We start from the raw sequence: 23,480 nt of genomic DNA, 5'->3' as shown, positions 1-23,480 counted from the left end.
TATTCTTAATTATTTGTAAAGGAATATTTTCTGCTTTAAGGACTTGAGTAGCACACAAGCACAACCGTTTTAAGCATTCCAATTTCTATGTGGAAGAGGTGGTAAGTAGAAATTGGGACAGACATTGGAAGTGAATTATTTCAGGGCTGGGGCATGGAAAACCAAGAAGGGTTAGCGCAAGTATTTTTGAATTGGTTGCTTAAAACAATAGGCAACTGGGGTTACTGCCACGCAAAAGCTCTGTGACACTTTCCAACCTCTTGCTTCACCCTCTAAGCTCTTGGAGAGGGGGAAATAAAGTGGTGGTTCAAACGGGCCCTGCGTCGCCCCTGTCTCACCACAAGGGGGAGCACTTAGGCCCTTAGATACCAGAATCCTGACGTCACAATAGCTGAGGCGGGGCCTTGCGACGAGGTGTGGCCGAGATCCTGCCCCAGGGTCATTTTCTTCCTCCTCTCTCTTCAGGCCTGTCGGCGGGGAAAGGTCAGATGACAACCTAAAACTCGGCCAGCCGAGCCCACAGCTGTGATCGCTGGTGAGGTCAACTGCAGCAAGCTGGAGGCATTCATAATCTTCTTTAGGTAGCCCTCATTTGTTTTCCTCACTCTCATCTCGATAGAGGGGTATGTCCAGTGACGGGTCAAGTTGAGAACAACCAGAAACATCCTACGGCCTCCCACCACAGCACTATAGTTAATGGTGCCTATTCCATCCAAACACTTAGTCATCAGCCAACCAGTTGGCTGCCAGCTCATCATCCATCAACCAGTCCTCAGCCAACCAGGCACGAATCAACAGACTATGAACCAATCAAGCACCAGGAAGTTAGACACTAGTATGAACCCACTGGACATATACCAACCAGGCACAAGCCTACTTGGCATGAACCCACCAGGCATGAAACAACCGGTCGTGAGTCAACCACGCATGGGCCAACCAGGAATTCCTGAAACAGAAATGAGCCAACCAGGCTCCATCGAGCCTAGTGTGAGGCAACTATTCATAAGCAAATTATACAAAGGCCAATACAGCACAAGTGAACTAGACATGAAACAACCAGACCTGAGTGATTTCAGCTCGAGTCAACTGCACCTGGGCCAGAGCCAACCCATTGTGATTGAACCAGGTACGAAGCAACAAGACCTGAGTGAATTTGGCATGAGTCAACTGCACCTAGGCCAGAATCAGTCCATCATGATTGAACCAGGTATGAAGCAACAAGACCTGACTGAGTCCGGCATGGGTCAACTGCAGCTACGTGGGAGACAATCCATCCGGGGTAAGCCAGGTATGAAGCAACCGCAGCTGACCAAATCAGGCATGAATCAACCACAAGTAGGCCAGAGCCAATCCACCCTCAATGAATCAGGTATGAAGCAAGCTGGCCCGAGCCAATCAGGCATGCGTGAACCACGCATGAAGCCACCAAACCCAACTAGCCCAAGCCCATCATGCAGGAACCAACCATGCACGAACTTTTTCCAAATAAGATCTGCAGAGGCTCGAGACTGCATCAAAATTCTGCAACTAATTCAAGTAAGTTTTTTCTCCCTTGTTCCAGGGAGCTTTGTGGTATTAGTTTAGGGCTTAAAGAGCAGATAGGATACGTTCAAATCCCACTTCTGCTACTTATGACCTGTGTACACAACCTTTTGGAAGTTACTTTAAGCTCTCTAAGCTTCATTTTCCACATTGAAAATCAATAGCATAGTACTATCTATATCAAGAAATTGTTGTAATGATTCAGTAACATAAAATGATTACACATGAATTGCCTGACCTATAATAGGAGGCCCACTGAGCTATACCACCCAGGCAGCCTGGCTGGTATAGCTCAGTGGATTGAGCACAGGCCTGCAAACCAAGGCATCAAGGTTCGATTCCCAGTCAGGGCACATGCCTGGATTATGGCCAGGTGTCCAGTAGGGGGAGTGTGAAAGGCAACCACACATTGATGTTTTCTCTCCCTCTTTCTCCCTCCCTTCCCCTCTCTCTGAAAATAAATAAAATTTTTATAGAATCCTTTAAAAAAAAGTCGAGCAGGAACCAATTCATGTAAATTTCAGGGACCTAATATATTGTCCCTCCTGGGGAAGTTTTAACTTTAAAAAAGGATATTAGGAAAAACGAGTGCTTAACTCAAACAAATGATGTGTTAGTAACAGAATTTCACGTATTGATGTCTAAGATTTTAGGGTAGAGAGTCTTGTTGCTTTTAAGGTGAAGCCTACTTGTACAAGCTAATATTTGTCCAGAAAACAATATTCATCCCCAACAAATTTTCCATACAATTTCAGACAGTTCTTTGACTCCTGAAGTCCATCCATTGATAGTCTCAAGTGTCCGAGGAGCTAGGTTAAAATTTCCTAATTTAAAAGTTCAGCCCTGGCTGGTGTGGCTCAGTGGACTGAGCACCAGCCTGTGAACCAAAGGGTCACTGGTTCAATTCCCGGTCAGGGCACGTGCCTGGGTTGCAAGCCAGGTCTCCAGTAGGGGGCGTGTGAGAGGCAACCACACAATGACGTTTCTTCTCTCCCTCTCTCTTTCCCTTCCCCTCTGTCTAAAAATAAATAAATAAAATCTTCAAAAATTAAAAGTTCATTATAATGGTTTTCCTGAAAATCATTCTAGTGGGGACAGTAATGGGGACAAACTAAAAGCCACAGTCACTGTGCTGAAGTTCTGCAGCACTCAAGGCAATCTTTATGTGATGCACAATCTAAAGTATTTTATATAAAAACAGTAGCCTCGATTTTTAATACGCTCAATACGTGGCTGGAAAAATGTTTCCAGCTACTAATTTATATACTTTAAATCAGACCAAGTTTCTATTTCCTTAGAGAATGTGTTTTAATGGGCAAAACAAACTCCCAGAGGTTTCCTGGTGAAATCCATTTGTTGAAATGATGCTAGGCGCCTCCACAGATCTATCAATAATGAGTTCTTTAGCGTTCTTTGCCTTCCATTCTTTTCTATCCCCACAAGTTCTGACATCACTTGTCTAAGTGGTACTAATCTGCATGATTAGATCATCCATCAAAATGCTATGCCCAACAGGTTATTTATTCCACATGAACACTTTTTCCAGGTAGAATACAATTTTAAGCCATTTTTGTGCCTTAGTATGGGACATCTGGTTGGCAACTGATAAATTTACTGTTGAATGACAGTGAATCTCTCCACCCGGAAAACTCACCTTCCTTAGCTTTCCAAATGAACGTTTATCTGTGGAGTTCCTGCCTATATTTCCCTTTGAATTTGCGTCGAGGTCTTGAATATACATTTTGCTTTTCTTGGTAATATCTTTAATGAGTATTCACTGTAGAAAGATACTATTTTGGAAAAGATAATTACTCTGCATCATAGGCATGAATGTGATGATTAATTAGCTTTGGGCTTTATGTACCTCTCCAATACATACATGTCCATTTACCATAAGTCCTGTATATAAGTCAAGTTTGCAAAACATTACCTCTTTGCAAGGGAATTTATGAGAGTTTACCACCTTACTAATTCATTCCTTAGCTGAGTATTTTGCAGGTTTTATTTAATGTCCTGTCACTAAAATTCTTCCAAGTATCCTCTTTATGCACCCGTTTTATCCTATTCTTAATCTCCAACGCACAGCATGACTTAGGGATCTAGTCATTTCATGGCTCAACAGCCAGGACTTCTTGCTTACCAGGCTTTCCATTTATGTGTATTCCATATATTTCCATAATATACTGTATGGTGACTATACTCAACAATACTGTATTGCATTTGTAGAAGTTGCTAAGAAACCTTAAAAGTTCTTGTGACAAGGACAAAAATGTAACTATATGTGATGATTAATGTTAACTAAATATTTTTTAACATTTTGTATTGTTGTTCAAGTACAGTTTTCCACCTTTACCCCTCACCCCTCCTCACCCCTCCTCACCCCTCCCCACGTTTTAAGAAAGATTTTGTTTATTTATTTTTTAGAGAGAGGGAGGGGAAGAGAGGGGGAAAGAGAGGGAGAGAAATGTCCATGTGTGGTTGCCTCTCACACGCCCCCAACTGGGGGCCCAACCTGGCCCACAACCCAGGCATGTGCTCTGACTGGGAATCAATTCAGCGACCCTTTGCTTCACAGGCTGGCACTCAATCCACTGAGCCACACCATCCTGTGCTGTGTTAACTAAACTTATTGTGGTAATCATTTCTTAATATATACATATAGCAAATAATTATTTTGTACACCTTGGACTAACAATGTTATATGTCAATTATATCTCAATAAAACTGGAAAAATTAAATTAAAAAAATTAAGACAGCAAGAGTAATTATTTCTATAATCTCAAAGTGGGGATGCCTTTCCAAGGATGAAATCCAAACCATAAATTATTAATTTGATTGTGTAAAAAATGCCATTGTAAAAAGCCAGATAAACAAAGTATAAAATTAAATGGAGAAAAACACCTTTCAGGCAATGAGACAGACCTGTCTGTCAAGTGGATGAGCTTTATAATACATCGACTCTGTGATATCCACCTCAAATGCTCAGGAAACTTTTGGGCTCCACTTCCTCATTTCTGGTTGCATTTAAGGCTACTTACCTGGACAACTGACTTTCATACGAGTGAAGTGTCAACATAGTTAATCTTCTTTCTGTATATATTCCCTTGTTGTATGTGCCATTGTAGATTTCGAGTTAATAGAAGACTGGGGTTAAGTGTTACTTTTCATATACTACCCAGGACATCATATGTTAATAAACACTGGATAAAAACGTCATGATTATGATCTTCAGAATTCATTACTAAACCATAAACTAAAAGTTTTCTCTACTTTGACAGGAGTCGGCTGCTTCTGAGAACATGCCGCATGTGGTCAAGTTAACAGCAGCGGGTAAGATGTTTTATGGCATTTTCAGCACTAGACTAAGAAACAGGCCATACACATGCACACAGTTCTACTTCCACTTATATTTACTTATATTCCATAAATTGCACGTCATTTCATTTTCAATCATCTCAAAATGCTTTCTAATTTCCCTTGTGATTTCTTCTTTGAGCCACTGGTTAAATGTGCACTATATGTGTGAATTTCCTAGTTTCCTTCTTGTGTTTCTAGTTTCATTCCATTGACTGGAAAAGATATTTTGTATGATTTCAGTCTTAAAACTTACTAAGCCCTGGTTGGCGTAGCTCAGTGGATTGAGCGTGGGCTGTGAACCAAAGTGTCGCAGGTTCGATTCCCAGTCAGGGTACATGCCTGGGTTGCAGGCCATGACCCCCAGCAACTGCACATTGATGTTTCTCTCTCTCTTTCTCCCTCCCTTCCCTCTCTAAAAATAAAAAATAAATAAAATCTATATAAAAAAACTTACTAAGACTTGTGGCCTAACATATGGTCTATGTTAGATAAACTTCCCTGTGCACCATTCTGTTTTGGGGAAGAATGTAATGTATATTTCTGGTAGGTCCAATTGATCTATAATGTTGTTAGATAATCTATTGATTTTTCTTCTGTCCAATTCAATATTGAAATTGAGGTATTGAAGTTTCCTTTTACCATTATATAATATCCTACTATTATTGTAGAGCTGCCCTTGCCCTCAATTTTGTCAATACTTGGTTCATACATTTTGGAGCAGTAATGATCCTTAGTGTATAAATGTTTATAAATGTTACATCTTTTTTATTTTTTACTGTTTTTCAAGTACAGTTGTCTCCATTTTACCTCTTCCACTCCCTGCTCCCCACTCATCCGCACCTCCCACCCTCGATCCTATCTCCTTTGGCTTTGTCCACGTGTCCTTCATACGTGTTCCTTGATGGCCCTTCCCCTATTATCCCTCTTCCCCTCCCCTCTGGTTACTATCAGTTTGTGCTTCCAGCACTTGGCTATTGTAAATTGTGCTATGAACATAGGGGTGCATAGGTTCTTTTGGATTGGTGTTTCAGGGTTCTTAGGGTATAATCCCAGCAGTGGAACTGCTGGGTCAAAAGGCAGTTCCATCTTTAGTTTTCTGAGGAAATTCCATCCTGTTCTCCACAGTGGCTGCCCCAGTCTGCATTCCCACCCACAGTGCACTAGGGTTCCCTTTTCTCTGCATCCTCTCCAACACTTGTTGTTTGTTGATTTATTGAAGGTAGCCATTCTGACAGGTGTGAGGTGGTAGCTCATTGTGGTTTTACTTATTTTTAAAGATTTTATGTATTTATTTTTAGAGAGGGGAAGGGAGGGAGAGAGAGAAACAGCAATGTGTGGCTGCCTCTCACATGCCCCCCACTGGGGACCTGGCCCACAACTGAGGCACATACCCCGACCAGGAATTGAACTGGCGACCCTTTGGTCCACAGGCTGGTGCTCAATCCACTGAGCCACAGCAGCCAGGGTAATCTCTGTCTTTTGATTAGAGCACTTGATCCATTTACACTTTTAATTACTGATAAGGAGGGACTTGTGCTATTTGCTATTTGTGTTTTCTATGTGCTATAGATTTTTGTCCCCCATCTTCTTTGTGTTTAGTTGATTTTTATAGTGAAATATTTTTATTCTCCTCTCATTTTCTTATGTGTATAATCTATAGATACCTTGTTTGTGGTTATAATGGGGATTACATTTACCATTCTAAAGTTATAACAATCCAATTTGAATTTATACCAGCATAACAGCAATTGTATGTGTAAACTTCTACGCATCTCCATTCCCGCATTTTAGGTCGTGGATGTCAGATTACATGCTTATAGATTCTGTGCCCATTAACATACACTATTAATTAATGTTATGCACATGTCTTTCATATCATGTAAACAAAAATTGGAGTTACAAACAATATTAAAATAGCACTAGTTCTTATAATTCCCCATTTATTTACCTAGATACCTTTACCTCTATTTTTTCAAATGGCTTTGAGTAGTAACTCTGGCTTTGTTTCATTTGAACCCGAAAAACTGCTCTTAGCATTTTATGCAGGGCAGTTCTAATGATAATAAACTCCTTCAGAGTTTTTTTGGAGGGGAGTGTGGGGATGTCTTCATTTCACCTCCTTTGAAGACGTACACCACAGTTTCGGTATATATAGATTTCTTGGTTCACAAGTTCCCCTTGGCCTCAGCACTTTGATTATATCAATACACTGCCTCTGGCCTCCAAAGTTTCTGATGAAAAATTGGATGATAATCCTATTGGGAGTCGTTTGTATGGGACCAATTACTTCTTCCTTGTTGCTTTCAAGATTTTATCTTTAGCTTTGGCTTTCAACAGCGTGATTATAATATGTCTTGTTATTGATATGTTTTGGTTTATACTACCTGAGTTTGTTGAGTTTATTGAATTTGTACATTCATGTATTGCACGTCAAAGTTGGGAAGCTTTCAGACATTATTTCTTCTGATATTCTAGTTTCCTTCTTTTCTCTTTCCTTCTGAGTAGAATAATGTGTATGTTCATCCCCTTGATGATGTTCCACAGATCCCCGAAGTTGTGTTTTCTTTTAACCCTTTTTTTGGTTATTTCTCAAACTAGATCATTTTGGTTGGTCTGTGTACAAGTTCCCTGATTCTTTTTTCTGCTTGCTCAATTATGGTTCTGAACCACTACAGTGCATTTTTCATGTCAGTTACTATACATTTGCCCTTTAACAATGCTTAATGGGGTTAATTTTTATAATTTCTATTCTGTACCCATATTCTTCCTTTGTTCATACAATTTTCCTGTGTTGTGCACATCTTCCTTCAGCTTTTCGGGCTGCTTTAGTTGGTAGAGGTTAGAAAAATGGTGGCCAACTTCCAAGACGTATATGCTCAGTGTTCAGAGCAGCAATTCACGATCAGAGCACAGAAACGCAGTACGTTCAGGTTGGTGTCCACAGCTGCCTACGCGGAGCTGGCCAGTGGGAGCTGGGAAGCCACCGGTGGGCGGATGGCTGGATTCCACGGAAATAAACTGCAATGTTCCAGCCAAGCTCTCCTCTGGAAGTTGCAAGTGTTCAAGTAAACTCCAGAGCTCCAAAACAGTCACTTCAGACAGTTTCTCCCAGGACAACTGTTGTCTAGATGAAGAGCTGAATTTCTGGTGCTGCCTACTCCACCACCTTCTCTTTACTGTAAAATTTCTAACATATTGTATGTGAATTAATATTTCAGATTTATTAAGAGATGGCTTTGGAGACCGTCCCCTTTTCTACTGCCTGATTGCAGAAGTATTTGGTAAACAAACACCATCAGGTAAAATAAACTGTCCTCCAATTTAATCTGGCATACATTTTGTCTATCCTGGAAACAAAATACAGTTTTATAGAATATAATTACCATTAAGCAGAGGAGACAAAGCGTGTAAACACATAAACTCAAGGGTTTTTTTAAAAGAAAGTGCATGGTGTGTACTCATATGTGTGTGTATTCATAGAAAAATTTTGGAAGAATATATCCCACACTGTTAAAAGATGGCTTAGCTCTTCAAGTTTGTACTCTAAGGGATTTAAATTTTCTACATGATGCAATCCTGTATTGTTTGGAATTTTGTCCAGTGAACTTTTATTGCTTTAATAGTTTAAAAACACACACAAAGATAGCCTCTTTTGGAGGAAAGAACATTCTAAGTCCAAAGCATTAACTTCTTTGTACCCGCTCTTCCTAGGCCAAGCGACTGCTGGATTTGCTATGTACTACTTTACATACAATGCCTGGACTGGCAAGTTACTTTACATAGAGGACTTCTTCGTCACTGTACCTTTCCGAGGTGAACCTACACTTAATATTTTATGAATTAAAATGGTGTCTATTTTAAGGAGTAAAGATGGGGCTTTAGTATAAGTAGGCTGTTTAAGTTAGTGTATGGAACTTGCTTCTATTTTGTGAGGCCTGATGGCTCTCTTAGTTACCCTTGAATAAGGTAAAGACTCAATCAGATTAGAAGATTATTTTATTAGTTCCCATGCAGATTTTAATAAGCCAAGTTTTAACAGCTTTACTTTTACCTTTACAAAATGCTTTCACATTTGGAGTTGGTTTCTCTAGAAAAGAATAAAAAATATACTCTGTGATTAGATGTTAGTGACAGGACTCATTTCCTCTTCATTGATCATTAAGATAAATTCAAAATCCTTTTTATTACCTTTGGAACCAAATTTCTATTAGGAAAAAGAGATATGAAGAACATTCAAGAGTTGAGTTTCAACATAAGTTATTAAGAATATACAGCTGGATACTGGGGTTTCACATTTTATTGCTTTAAACTGAAGCAATAACATGTTAAATGGAATTTTCTCATTTTACATTATATCTTTAAAAGGTCTAGGTATTGGAACTGCAATGCTGAAGAGCCTTAGTCAGGTATGTATTCAAATTAATATTCATATTTTGCATGTTATCTTTACTTTATCAAGTATTTTCATTTAACAGGGCCAAATTAGGTAATTTATCTCATCATTTGAATGTAACCTGAAAATACCCTTAAATCTTGTATTGTGTTAAACTGAATTTTTCAGCCCTAGCTGGTGTGGCTTAGTAGACTGAGTGCCAGCCTGTGAACCAAAGGGTCGCTGGTTCGATTCCCAGTCAGGGCACATGCCTGGGTTGCAGTGGAGGGTGCGTAAGAGGCAACCACACACTGATGTTTCTCTCCCTCTCTTTCTCCCTCCCTCCCCCTTTCTCTAAAAATAAATACATAAAATCTTTTTAAAAAGTGAGTTTTCAACTCAGATACTCATATAGATTATATTTGAGTTATATTTAATTAAACATTGATTTCTGTATAAACCACAACCACATTATACAGCTTTTTTTTGGCCATAAAGAGGAAATAAGCAAAAGGGAGATTAGAAGGTGATTTTATCCATAAAATAGGTCCACCATATGAATATAAGAATAGTATAAAAACAACATCCTTTTGTACTTTGAAAATATAATTTTAGGTAAACTTTTCCTACAGAAGAAAGAAAGAAATACAGTGCAATTGTATTTATGACAGAACCAATGAGAGGACTTTGCAAACCCACTTTGGACTTTGAAAGGGTGCTTTCAAGCTGAACAGTAGGACTTTGTACAGAACTTTAGTTAAGATAAACGTGTTAACGAAGACTATGCCTTCAAGTAAAAGTAATCTCTGTTTTTAAACAGATAGCCCTGAGGAGCGAGTGTAATGGCATGCGCTTCCATGCCGTCATTTGGAACGAGGTTTCCACTGACCACGCCGCCACTCCTCAGGGAGCTGCGGGCCTTCTCTCCAGGGAGGGCCGGTACCTGTTCAGGATCAACAAAGAAAAACTCGCGTACCTGGCAGGGGAACAGTGAAAGAGCCCTCATCACAGCTTGTGCCAACATCTCAGTGTCTCCTGACTCGAAGAGCAGGTTGACTTTGAGTGTTGTTCAATAAAGCCAGGGATTAAACTCCGGCTTGTGTGGATCTTTTACTTTGAGGCAGATTTTGCAGAGAGAGACACCTCTCCGTTATCCAGACTGATGCATTGATGGCACAGCTGCGGACCCAAAAGAGCACATAATTCAAAAATCACTTACCCTTGGCTTGAGGATATTGATTTGTTTACCTACCATAATCTCACTGAATGTCAGATGCTTGTATTTTCACATTTTAACCTATCTGAAATTGGGATATTTCTAACAACTGACAGCATGTTTTTCTTAGAGGTAAATAATGTGTCTTAGATTTGATGACTACAAATGTGCTTGATTATAAATCAATGTGAGGGACAAAAATAATTTAAAATAATGTTGCTAAATTTTAAAGAGCTCCCTTAGGAAAAACTGCTAAGTGAACCGCTCTGACATCACATTGACTGCAAAACTACATTTCATCTTTGAGCTCCATAGCTCTTTGCTTATACCTAGGGCAGATAATACATAAGCTGCTGTATTTGTATATGTTTCCATCCTTTCTAGAATATGAGCCCTTTGACAGAATTCTGATTATTTTTGCATCCTGTCTTATAACCAGCATGATAGACTACGTGAGTCTGTACGATGTACCAGGGTATGTTATGGGCATAAAAGCTGCACAAAGATGATTCAGTCATACCCATTAGTAGGTACCAAGTAGAGCCCTGTGTGTAAAAAAAAAAATATTAGTTTTAGTTTCATAATAAATTGTATGGACTATCACAGCTGTAAGTCCCAAGTGTCTGAGAATGTAGAAGAGACAGCATCTGAATCCTCCCTTCCAGAACAGTGACACTGGAATTGGGATTGAAGGAAAAGGAAGTTAGAATATGGGACAGGATGAGACAGAAAAATATCCTAAGAGAAGATCCCGGCATAGGCAGCGATGGGAATAGGAGAGCAAAGCATGTTCAAGAAGCAAGTGGTGTGTTAAAGATAAAATATAACATACATATATTGGCGGTAGGGTACGGGAGAGAAGAAAGACAGGATTCAAGTCTAGCTGGTATCATACATGAAGGACCTTGTCGGCATGCTAAGGAGTCCTTGGTTCTGAAGGCAATGGTGAATGACTGCAGACTTCGGAAAGATAATTTATGTTTAGAGACAACTATGTCACAATAATATGGCACATGGGTTATAACACAGGTGGCAAGCACAAGGCCCGCGGGCTGAATCCGGCCCTCAACTTTGTTTTATCCAGCCTGGCACCTTTTTTCTACCCAGCAGCAGTGCCAAGCTCTTGCTTAACTGTTCAGGAGTGGTTACATGTATCCAGTCTTAAAACTACATTCAGCCCTTTGAAGGCAACTGTGAGGCTGATGTGGCCCCCAGTGAAAATGAGTCTGACGCCCCTGGGTTAGAAGAACAGGGTAGCAGACACTGTATGTTAGCTCAAATTCAATAGCCATTCCAAACCCCTTACCCATTTCCTTATCATAGAAAACGTGATTTGCCAATCTTCCTTGAGCTACCTGTGGCTATAGAAGCTCTAGTCAAGATAGACACAGATGACTTCTGAGAGGGGTTCTAAAAAAGCACTTAGTTTTCTAATAAATGGGGGTTGGAAGCATGTGGTAGACATTTTGTGCTAACTCTTCTTACTTTGAGTGTCTGTGTGTTTTCCAGAAGTGCAGTAGCCATTCTGTGAATACAGGGTGACCAATCAACATGCTAAAGACTAGAGTGGAGCCCTGGCTGGTGTAGCTCAGTGAATTGAGCACCAGCCTGTGAACCAAAGGGTCGCCGGTTCGATTCCCAGTCAGGGCACACGCCCGGGTTGTGGGCCAGGTCCCCAGTAGGGGGCGCACAAGAGGCAGCCACACACTGATGTTTCTCTCCCTCTCTTTCTTGCTCCCTTCTGGTCTCTCTAAAAATAAATAAATAAAATTTTTAAACAAATAAAATAAATAAGTAAAATCTTTAAAGAAGACAAAAAGCCCAGAGTGGAGGCAAGCAATGTCTAGGGGCTTCCTGGCACCAATGAGATGCCGTCCCAATACTGTGCTGCCCAACTGCAGACTTGAAAGAGGCTCTTATTTACTTAACCTGCTACTGACTGGCTTCCTGTTCCTTGCAAGAAGACATTCAGAAGTGACGGAGAGCAAGATTTAGGGCAAGCAGATTAACCGGAAGGTCGCTGTAGTAATAATTCAGGAAAGTGATGAAGACTTGAATGAGGGCAAGAAGAGAAGGTAGAACAGATATGAGGAACTGAAATAAGGAGAGAGAGGTCGAGACAACTTAGTTTTAGGCATATGGACATTGGGGCTATCTATGGCTGACTAATAAATAACCAGAAAGAAAGCTCTGCAGCTCTGGAGAAATATGGGAGCCGGACATACAAGGGAACTCTGTTGAAGGGAAACGAAAGGGCATACTGAACGAGGAGAAAAGACTAGGAAATACAAAGGGGGAGTGCATTTCAAGGAGGGAGCGGCCAATAGTGAATCACTGCAGGAAATTCAAGTACACGTGTAAAAGCCAGGGTGTCGCAAGTCAGGAATTGAAAGTGAGGAAGAAAGTGGCATTCATTCCTTTTGTACGCAGCGTGACAATTACAGCGTAAAGAAAAGGTAGCTCGAGAGGAAGAGGCAGGCTTAGGGGGAAAGGTTTTTGTTATTGCTGTTTTTAGATCAAGATCAGAAGGTATTCAGATGCTGAGGAAAGGAAATGAGTGAAAAGAAACACCAAGGATTGAAGGCACGCTACGGTACTGGACAATATGGAAGGAAAGCAGGCTGGAAACCAAACAGAAGCACTGGCCTTAGAAAAGGGGCCAGTAAAGACGCAAGTCTTGAAGGCAGATGTGCAGAAGTTGTGAGTGATTACAACTAATAGCTGATGGTTTTTCTCTAAGTAACGGGAGACGCAATCATCTCTGGCAGGTACAGGAGGCCTGAGGCTGAAAGGAAACCCCCCAGGAACCAGTCTAAGGCCCGCTCAGCAGCACTGGAGGTCCCATGGAGCATATGGTCCCCTGAAATGGTTACAGGCATTTCTGGACCTTTAAGAGGAGTCAACATTACTAAAACAAAGAGACAAAGTCACCCCCGAGTGTCATAAAATATGTATAGTTTATTCCAGCTCTGGGAAATGAAAAAATAGGATAGAGAACATATCCTTCCACACACCATTGTAATTTAGCCGGCATTAATTAGAAAAAGCTAAAGCAAATATGTATGTGTATATGCATTTATATACACACATACATATCCTTTTCAGGTTTCAGTATCATCAGTATTCACATATTCACTCTATTTTTTATAAATACCCCTAAAATTCATCAAATGCATCCTAATAGTACTACTTCTGCCTCTTCACCAATCATTGAGTATTGTTTGGACGGCATTTCCTGTTTGTGTGTAATCGTTTACGTGATTGGTCAACCTCTACATCAGAAAGTGTAAAGAATACATGTGCTTTAAAGTAATGCTTTATGCCTCAATTACCCACGACGTGATTTTTTTGCATCGTTATTTGGAACGTCACACATCTGTAGTTCTCCGTGCAGACTGCTTCAGCTTCTGGTGCTGTACATATCTGCGTCTTCTGGGTGGGACTGCCCGTGATCCATGAGCTTGGGGTCAGGCACAGAGTGTGTAGCACCTGATAAAGTATTGAAACGAAAAAAAAAATCAGTCACTCATTTAACAAATTGATTGCAGGTCCTAGGAATACAGCAGTAAAAAAAAAACATCAAAAATCTCTGCTAACGTGGATATAACATTCAAGTCGGGTGAGACGGAAAATAAGTAAAAGAAATAATGTGTCAGGTAGTGGTAAGTGCTGTGCAGAAAAATAAAACTGGGAGGGGCATGTGCGGTGCTGGGGTGACTTGCGATGTTACATGGGGGGCCGGGGAAAGCCTTCTAGAAAAGTGACAATTGGAGTGCGTGAGGATGTCAGCCCTGTAGATGTCTCAGCAAAATGCCTTCAAGGAGAGAGCAGATGTGACAGACCTGAGGCATGTTTGAGGAACCCCGAAATGGCCAGCATGGCTGGAAAGAGACTCAGCCAGGTGTGGTGGGAGTGGGTGCAGTGAGGGCGGCAGGACACGTGGTCAGAAAACAATGGGATGCTGGGCCACAGAGGCCATAATAATGTTTCTCTCTCTCTCTTTTTTATTTTAAGTGAGAAGAGAAGGCTACTAGGTAGTTTTGAGGAGAGGAGTGACACGGTGTGGGTTTTAAAAGACAACTCCTGGCCCAGGGGAGGAGAGTATAAAGGGACAAGAGTGAAAGTGGTGAGGCTTTAATTAGGGCGTTAGCAGTGGGTGTGGTGAGAAGGGACTGGATTATGGAAAATTCCAAAGGTAGAAAGGAGGGGATTTCCAAAATAGACTGAATATGTTTTGTGCGAGAGATTTTTAAACGTGAGAAACTCCAGGAATGGAGCTGATGTTTACTGAGATAGGGAAAAATGTGAGAGAAGCAAATTTGGGGGAAGGCTAATGAAGTGTTAGGTTTTAAACTTAAGTGTTAAGAAATAGGCATCTGGCCCTGGCTGGCGTAGCTCAGTGGATTGAGCGTGGGCTGCAAACCAAAGCGTCGCAGGTTCGATTCCCAGTCAGGGTACATGCCTGGGTTGCAGGCCACGGCCCCCAGCAACCGCACATTGATGTTTCTCTCTCTCTCTCTCTCTCTCTCTCCCTCCCTTCTCTCTCTAAAAATAAATAAATAAAATCTTTTTTTTAAAAAAAGAAAAGAAATAGGCATCTGAATCTGTAGACTTCAGGAGAGACCTGGGCTGGTTTATACATTTTACAGTCTTAACCTATATATGGCATTTAAAACTATGGGGACTACATGAGATCATCTAGGGCCTCAGAGAAGAGGTGTAAGGACTGAACCTGTTGGACACTCCAACTGTCTGAAGTTAAGATTAGGAGACTGTAGCAGAGAAGACTGAAAACGAAGAGCCAGTCTGTGAAGTAAGTGAACCAAGAGCGAGTAGTATCCCAGAGGCCAAGTGAAGAGACTGTTGCAAGGAGGAGGGGGTAACCACCTGTGTTTAAAGCTACGGATGGACCGCATGAGGTGGACATTGACAATGGATTCCTGGATTTAGCAACGTGTGTGTCACGGGTAATCTTCATAAACTGACTGTGTGCCAGGCAAGATGCTATGTTATGTTCATGCATTATCTCAGAATACCACCCTGAGATAGATGATGCTCTTATATTATCCTTGTTTTATAGATAGGAACATTTTAATTTAGAGAGGATTAGAAACGGCCAATGTCACTCAGCTGATAAGTGGTAGAGCCAGGAATGAATCCAGGTTTACCTGGTCCCCAACACAATAACCCCAGCTTTTCAGTAAAATGGGGGTTAGAGTGGTAACAATGCCATATAATTATGTTTAGTATTCGGTATAATAATGTGCACAAAGTTCTGCATATAATACCTTGTGCATGGCAAGTAGGCAAAAACAACTATTTTTATACTTACTTTGTGACATCAGAAACAAATATTTTTCAGAAATTTATTTTTATTTTATTTATGTTTTTCAAAACTGGACTCTTTTGAGATGATTTTGTTGCTTTTAGGAAACATAACTTTTTCTATAGAAAAATGTAATTTCCAGTTTTATGATGAAAACAAAGAGGAGAAACAGATTAATATATAATGATTTATTCAACACCTATCATTTCACAAACATTTTGTATTTTATAAAGTGTGATGAACCTATATGCAGCTTAACCAGCAAATATATTACAAACAACCAGATCATTAGTAATCAATGCCCATGGAACTTTGGGGGTCTGCAGATAGAATTCATGTGATTTATGAAATTGCATGGGAGAAATGGTCTTTATTTTCATTAACCTCTGACTAAAAATAGATCTTTCCTTCAATAATGACGGTAGGAAACAAATCACAATAGTATTAACAGCACCGTAGATGTTATCATTAATAGCGATCACAGGTATTTTCATACTACACTGCTGTTGCAGTTTATCTTGAAATATTTACATTGACCACTACTTTAAAACTACGGCCTAAATTAGATCTTTTGTTAGATATTGTTGTTTAAAACATTGAAGGAAGCTCACATATTACTATGTATTTTATTTTATGCATTTAAGAACATTGTTGTCCCCCTGGCTGGTGTGGGTCAGTGGATTGAGCACCGGCCTGTGAACCAAAGGGTCAGCAGTTCGATTCCCAGTCAGGGCACATGCCTGGGTTGTGGGCCAGGTCCCCAGTCCGGGGGCACGCAAGAGGCAACCACACATGGATGTTTCTCTCCTTCTCTTTCTCCCTCCCTTTCCCTCTCTAAAAATCAATAAGTTAACTCTTTAAAAAATAAATAAAAACACTGTTCTGAGAAGGGGTCCATAGCAGTCAAAAAAGGTTAAGTGATTCTGTCTGCTCCTTCCGCAAATGCATCTTTACTGCCACCTTGTGACAGCCTTTGGTCAGTGCAAGTGAGAAGTGCACTGAGAAATACATGCCATTTTCTTTTTTATCAGACACACTGTAAAAACTTTTAACATATAGATCACCTGTGGGTCTGCTGTTATTATTTTTTAACGTTTTGACTGTCAGACACATCTTCCTGCCTCTTTACATGACCGGTATTTTGTTTGTTGGCATGGCGGATGCTGTATAAAAGAATTGTAGAAGCTGAACATGATAATCTTCTACCTGTCAGGGAACCCCTTCCCTATTTGAGGAAGGGTGAAGGGCTTATCATCTCAATCCGATCAGGCATTGAACTGAGTTGCAGTTCCAGTAACTCAGCCAACTGATTCCTCTCTATTCCTCAGGGATGGCCCTTCCAAGCTGTATCACAGCCCGAGAACTTTCCATCTCGCCCTCACTAAAAATAGGTAGGAAATTTGATTTTTGCCCTTCAGAGGTTTCGACATTGCTCTTTAGTCTGTTGATCAATAAAAAAGTGGGAAATCTCATAAGGAGGGCGATGAGTCACGTATTGTTGGCAGAGGTCACCCCTCTAAATCAGGAATCAGCGAACGTTTTCTACAAAGGACCACCGACCAGAGCCACCGTTTCCAACTTGGTAAACCAGAGGGTGTCCGCTGAGCCACTCAAGCCTGCCTTCGCAGTGCGCAAGCAGCCAGGTAACACATAAGTGGGCAAGTGTGGCTGTGTTCCGATACCATTTTATTCGTGTACCCTGAGGTTTGAATGTCACAGAATCTTCACTTGTCAAGAAGTGTTTTTCTTTTCATTTTTTCAACTACTTAAATCATGTTAAAATGACCTTCTTCCGAAGGATATTAATCCTGGGACACTATGACAGATCTCACCCTGCTTTTATCGGGTTTTGAAGAGGTCCGTGTGACCAATTTTCCAAAATAACATCATTTTCACCCTAAGTGTATGTGGGTGATAGAAAAGAACCAAACTCGTATCCGGAGCCGTGAAATGCACAGAGAGCGCTCACCCAATCTATCCTGAAAGCCGCTGAGTGGTGGCCATGGCTACGCTCCCCAGCTAAGTAACGCGCTCCCAAAGTGTGCTCGATGAGAATAAACGTGTTTATTGGCAAATAGCTATTACTCTTATCAAATGACAATGGTACCTTCTACCACTCGTGGAGAGGTTAAAACGTCCTTGATAGTGCAGTTTGTGCGTTACACGTAATACTGCATTTAATCCTCAAAACAACTATGTGATCAAAACACTGTATTATGGACCCTATTTTATGGACGAAGAGACTGAGGCCTGAGGATTTCTGATGTGTGTATTATTATTCTAAAATCTGGGCTCAGAAGCACTAATGTTCCTCAGGCTGTGCACCTTTGGGGCTACCTGTGAAAGGTAGAAAGGTAGAAAGGTAGAGATGGCCGATCCCGAAGGACTACTGTGTAATCCACTCTGAATGATATGTGACACGGGTGAATGGTAGTGGCATGACTCTTTCCTCTACATGTCTCCTTACAATGCTTTCCAGATACCACATGACCCACGACAGGCAGGCCAAGGGTTCCAGAATGTCGATATATTTTTAAAAACAGCAGCCATCTGCTACAGACGCTTTGGTCCCACTGCTAAACTGTCACACATTTTATCTCCCCAGAGATAAGTCTGGAATTGACAAGCATTTAGAACAGTGAGTGGACGTGTTATATGCTTTTGAGAATATGGTCAACTGTGCATTACTCAGGGAGACTGTAAAAACTGTATAATTTACATTGATTAAAAAGGAGAAGTGACGAGGTATAGAGGAAAAGAGTAAAACTCAAATCGGGTTTGTTTCTCACTGACAGCTTTTATGAAGATTACAGTATACAGATGCTGTACTCTACAATGGTACACCTGAAACCTGTATAATTTTATTAAGCAATGTCACCCCAATGAATTCAATAAAAAATAAATGTACAAATATCAATGAGAGGAGGTGGCTGACACTGGGGACTAAAACTCTGGTTTTCAGTTAGCTACTCTGTACACAAAGGAAAGGGCTTGGACTTTGGTCTCGGGAACATCTAGGCTGGAAACACACTCCTGCTGCTCACAGGCTGTATGGTTTTGGGCAACTTATTTCAGTTCCCTGAGTCTCGGTCTGTTCATCATAAAGTTATTATAATTATATATACATCAGAGTTTTTTTTTTCTTCTAGGGTGAGGAAGGGCTCAATAAAGGGCATCTGAATAATGAGATATTATCATTATTTCCTAATTCTTTTTTGTAAAGATTTTATTTATTTATTTTTAGAGAGAGGAGAAGGGAGCGAGAGATGGAGAGAAACATCCATGTGTGGTTGCCTCGTGTGCACCCCCTACTGGGGATCTGGGCCGCAACCCAAGCATGTGCCCTGACTGGGAATCGAACTGGCGACCCTTAGGTTCGCAGGTCGGCAATCAATCCACTGAGCCACACCAGCCAGGGCTATTTCCTAATTCTTTTTTTTTTTTGAAAGATTTTATTTATTTATTTTAGAGAGAGAAGGGAGGGAGAAAGAGAGAGAGAGAGAAACATCAGTGTGTGGTTGCTGGGGGCCATGGCCTGCAACCCAGGCATGTGCCCTGACTGGGAATCGAACCTGCGACACTTTGGTTCGCAGCCGGAGCTCAATCCACTGAGCTATGCCAGCCAGGGCTGCTATTTCCTAATTCTTTAAGTCTGAGTTGGTCCTATTTGCTTTGCAGCAAGACAACTTAATGGCAGCACCATTAACACTGTACAGATAGACAGACCTATGTAAGGCAGTGACAGGGGATTTTATGTGAATACATACTGAAATGGCATTAAACACTGTGTCACCTTCTTATTGATCACAGTGAAACCATTGCAGAATTTGTCTACCAGGCATGATTATCATTCACTGCTCCCCAAAAGTACTGATTGCCATTACCTTATAAGAGCAGAGTTCTTTGTATTATAATTGTTGTTATTTTTACTATTTGATTTTGAAAGTTCTCCCAGTAACTAAACAAAACTGATGGTGGAAGCCAAAACTGACAGGGGTAAAAAACATGAGAAATAGAAGTTGATATTTCTTCCACGTAGATGTGACTCATATTTATAGGCTATAAATTGATAGAATGCAGAAAAGCACATTTTCCTCACATTTATAAAGTGATATTAAGTCCTTCATTCACCCAACTAGCTAGTGCGACTCTACACTCCCCTGTGAAAAGATCTCCATTATGAACAATGTGGCAATTAGAACAGTCCCAGGTACCGGAATACCTCAAAACCTAACCATATATACAAACCACAGATATGAGAAAGAAAAAATCCTGAAAACAAGACACAAGTAAGTTCAAGCTAATAATATCATGAACTTTTTAAAGGAAGGATGAAAACGAAATCAAAGGATCCAAACAAACCTGAGACGGATTCTGATTTGGCCTTCGTTTTAGATTGTTCTGTTGGCGGAGCCAACGAGTGCTTCAGGTCACCAGCTGTCTTTGCAGGCACTTCTATTTCAGCAGGGCTTCCGAGCTGTTTACCAAAAAAAAGATGTTTTCCTTCATAAATAGATGATTTTACCACAAGAATAAAATACCTTATAAAATTATAGCATGCACTTGGCTGGCATAGCTCAGTGGATTGAGCTCGGGCTGCGAACCAAAGTGTCGCAGGTTCGATTCCCAGTCAGGGCACATGCCGGGGTTGCAGGCCACGGCCCCCAGCAACCGCACATTGATGTTTCTCTCTCTCTCTCTTTCTCCCTCCCTTCCCTCTCTAAAAATAAATAAATAAAATCTTTTAAAAAATTGTAGCATGCAAAGGTATTTTGTCCCTTTATCTTTTTCTCATTCTGTTCTTGTAACTCTCATTAAAAACCACCCAAACAAAATGTTTACTCTTTCTGTCCATTTAAACTCAACCTTAGTTTTTTCTTTAGGTTCAGGAAGTGACTCTTTTTTGTCGCTTTTCGTCCACAATGATCTAACCGCTTCATAAATTTGCTGGCTTGTTGCGTATGCCTTTTTTCCGGTTACCTAATTAAAACAAAAAGTGAGACAAATAACGTATTTTTAAGAGTTAAAAGATCAAATGTTCAAAAGTTATGTTAGGTATTTGATGTTAACATCCAAGTCAGAATCAATAGTAAAGAAGTGAATTTCTAGATGATGTAACACAAAGCCCCATTTTCTAAATCTTATTTGAAATATTAATAGCCTCACATAAAAGGCTAAAAAAGGTATAGTTGGTACAACACCAAGGATACACCCTAATGCAAACCGTGAACTCGGGGTGATAATGACATGTCAGTGTAGGTTCATCTACTGTAACAACTGTTGTGAACCGAAAACTGCTCTAAATAAAAAAGTCTTAAAATTGTATAATTAGTATTCATGCTGTGAATTCAAAGCTACGTCATTTAAGAGGAGTTCAAGAAAGATAGTTGACTGTGAAAACAAGACTAAGAAGCTACAAAGTGAATGCTTCTGCTTAAAGTTTTATGTTGCTTTCCCCAGTCATAAAGAAAAAAAATCAATGTATTTCTACAGGAAGTAATACTCTCTTTTTTGTAGAAAAAATAAAAATGAACTACCACCACTAAAGCAGAGGCTAGGTTGCTGAATTCCTGCAGCCACTGTTAAACTTGCATTCATATCTCTTCCTGTTTGAAAATCTTCTGATTTCCTCCTTCTATTCTTCTTTCTCCTTCTGTGTAGCTCAAAAACGGGGGCCATTCTCCCCAGCAGAGCCCTCCCTTCACACGGCCAAATCTTGGTCTGTGTGGGCCTGACGAACTCTGCCGGCCTCACTGACAAGCCCCCCGAGACCCTACCCCACCACAGAGGTCTGCGGGCACCAGGTGGGGGGTAGCAGGAACTGGGGTACCTTGGGACTTCTGCTGAGTGGCGTCAGACCAAGCACTGGCACAGATTTCGAACCTGTATCAATCTGGTGAACACTACTCGCCCCTACCTAGTCACCCAGCTTGGTGTTTCCAATGAACATCCGGGCCCAGCAGAGGCAGCTACAAACAGTGGACCACTCTGTAGCACCAGAGAGGTTGCTCAGGGCCAGACACAGACAGCATCTGACATTGGCTCGCACCAGACCCCTGCCACGAGGCCCCCCAAACCAACACACCCAGTGGCAAACTTCAGACAGCATCAGAGCAGGATGCAATTAGCCTCACGAGTGGCATATCCAAAGGGAGGTCTTGGCAGGCGCCAAACCCTGCTGAAGTTCATTCTGCTTCAGGTGCTCAGCACCTGCGCAGCAGCTCATACAGGGTGGTCAAGGTCAACCCTCACAGCCAGCCAGCCCGACAGTCTATCCCACACATGAATGAGCCGACAGCAATCAAGACTCAATCATAACAGGAGGGCTAACATAACCCACACAAGGGACACTGTTTGCTCACCCAGCTCACACAGTCAGGACAATGTGCTCACATGGGAATCGAACCAGTGACCCTCTGGTTCACAGGCCAGCACTCAGTCCACTGAGCCACTCCAGCCAGGGCTAAGATATTTGGTTTTGAATATTCTCTTTTGTTCTATTGGTCTATGTCGTTGTCTGTGCTGTAGCTGGGTATGGTTACCAAAACACAGCAGACAGACAAAAAATACTGGTTGCATGAATTTCATATTCACTCCAAATGCAGAAATGTTTTAAGAACTGTATTAAATTTTAAAATTTAGGAACATGTGTCATATTCTAACATTGAGTCATTTCCTCCGGAAACAAAACGTACTTCTAAATGTATTCAAGTTAAAAATATGCCCTTCAGTAAAGTTGAATAGTTTTTAAAAATAGGTCTTAAAACAGTATTTAAGTTTATTCCTAAGTGTTTGATAGTTTTAGGAAACACATTATATAGTACTCATCAGATACGTTAAAAATGAAAATATTGTGAGGAAAAATATAAAAAGCAAAGAGTAATCCCATCTTGAAGTGTATTTTTACATAGTGAATATGCGGAGTGTTACTTTTATTTCTCAAAGGACTTCCTATATATTGTTTTGGACCTTTTTCAACATCATAGATCCCTTGGAGAATCTCTTGAAAGGTATGGGACCTTTCCTTCAGAAAAATACACGTACAGTAGAAGGGGCTCTCACCTGCCTTTCTTTTAAGACACTTATCTCATTAAAGATGTCTTAAGAATTTATAATAAATGATGTTCACAGAATGCTGAATACTCATTGCTAGTGGATGTTCTCCAATATGCCCAAGTACCGTCTTTCACAAGCGATGTATCTGCTTGCCAAGAGTAAGTTTTGTTTCCAAGTGTCTACATCGGCTTTACTATAAGTAAACAATTTAAATGTAAGGAGATAGGATGAAATATGAGTGTGCAAGAACTGTTGCTGTGTATAGGAAAATTAAGCTAAATACTTTGTAAAGAGTCAAAAGGGGTATTCCTTTGCATTGTATAACCCACATATGAGTGAATTCCTATGGTTCTTGCCTTTTTCTATCTGACTTCTTTTGCTTAGCACGATATTCTCAAGGTCCATCCACGTTGTCACAAATGGCAGGACTTAATCGTTTCTTATGGCTGAGTAGTATTCATTGTGTGTGTATATATACACACACACATATACAACTTCTTCTTTATCCAATCATCTAACAGAGGACACTCGGGCTATTCTCATGTCATGGCCAAAGTAATGAATACTGCAATAAACATCGGGGTACATGTATTTTCACTAATGAGTGTTTA

General features: G+C 40.7%; 2 protein-coding genes across 3 annotated transcripts in view; one reads left to right on the top strand and one right to left on the bottom strand.

Moving 5' to 3' along the window:
* Nucleotides 1-634: 634 nt before the first annotated feature.
* SATL1 (spermidine/spermine N1-acetyl transferase like 1) lies at nucleotides 635-10,265 on the top strand. The gene is made up of 6 exons (XM_028503531.2): nucleotides 635-1,536; nucleotides 4,821-4,872; nucleotides 8,118-8,198; nucleotides 8,611-8,712; nucleotides 9,265-9,305; nucleotides 10,092-10,265. The coding sequence occupies exons 1-6, from the start codon at nucleotides 697-699 to the stop codon at nucleotides 10,263-10,265; spliced, it is 1,290 nt and encodes a 429-aa protein (XP_028359332.1). The 5' UTR covers nucleotides 635-696.
* Nucleotides 10,266-13,425: 3,160 nt separating this feature from the next.
* The window catches only part of APOOL (apolipoprotein O like), a 36,398-nt gene continuing 26,343 nt past the window's right edge, over nucleotides 13,426-23,480 (bottom strand). For both annotated transcript variants that reach the window (XM_036016311.1, XM_028503533.2), the window contains 3 exons: nucleotides 20,680-20,793; nucleotides 20,176-20,290; nucleotides 13,426-13,976 (listed from right to left, as the gene is read on the bottom strand). In XM_036016311.1, the coding sequence (XP_035872204.1) occupies nucleotides 13,888-13,976; nucleotides 20,176-20,290; nucleotides 20,680-20,793 (318 nt within the window). In that variant the 3' untranslated portion in view covers nucleotides 13,426-13,887. The remainder of the gene's footprint in view (nucleotides 13,977-20,175; nucleotides 20,291-20,679; nucleotides 20,794-23,480) is intronic.

Source organism: Phyllostomus discolor, chromosome X (genome assembly GCF_004126475.2).
Source record: "Phyllostomus discolor isolate MPI-MPIP mPhyDis1 chromosome X, mPhyDis1.pri.v3, whole genome shotgun sequence".
NCBI classification, from domain to species: Eukaryota; Metazoa; Chordata; class Mammalia; order Chiroptera; family Phyllostomidae; genus Phyllostomus; species Phyllostomus discolor.
This window is presented reverse-complemented; position numbering and strand designations above follow the sequence as displayed.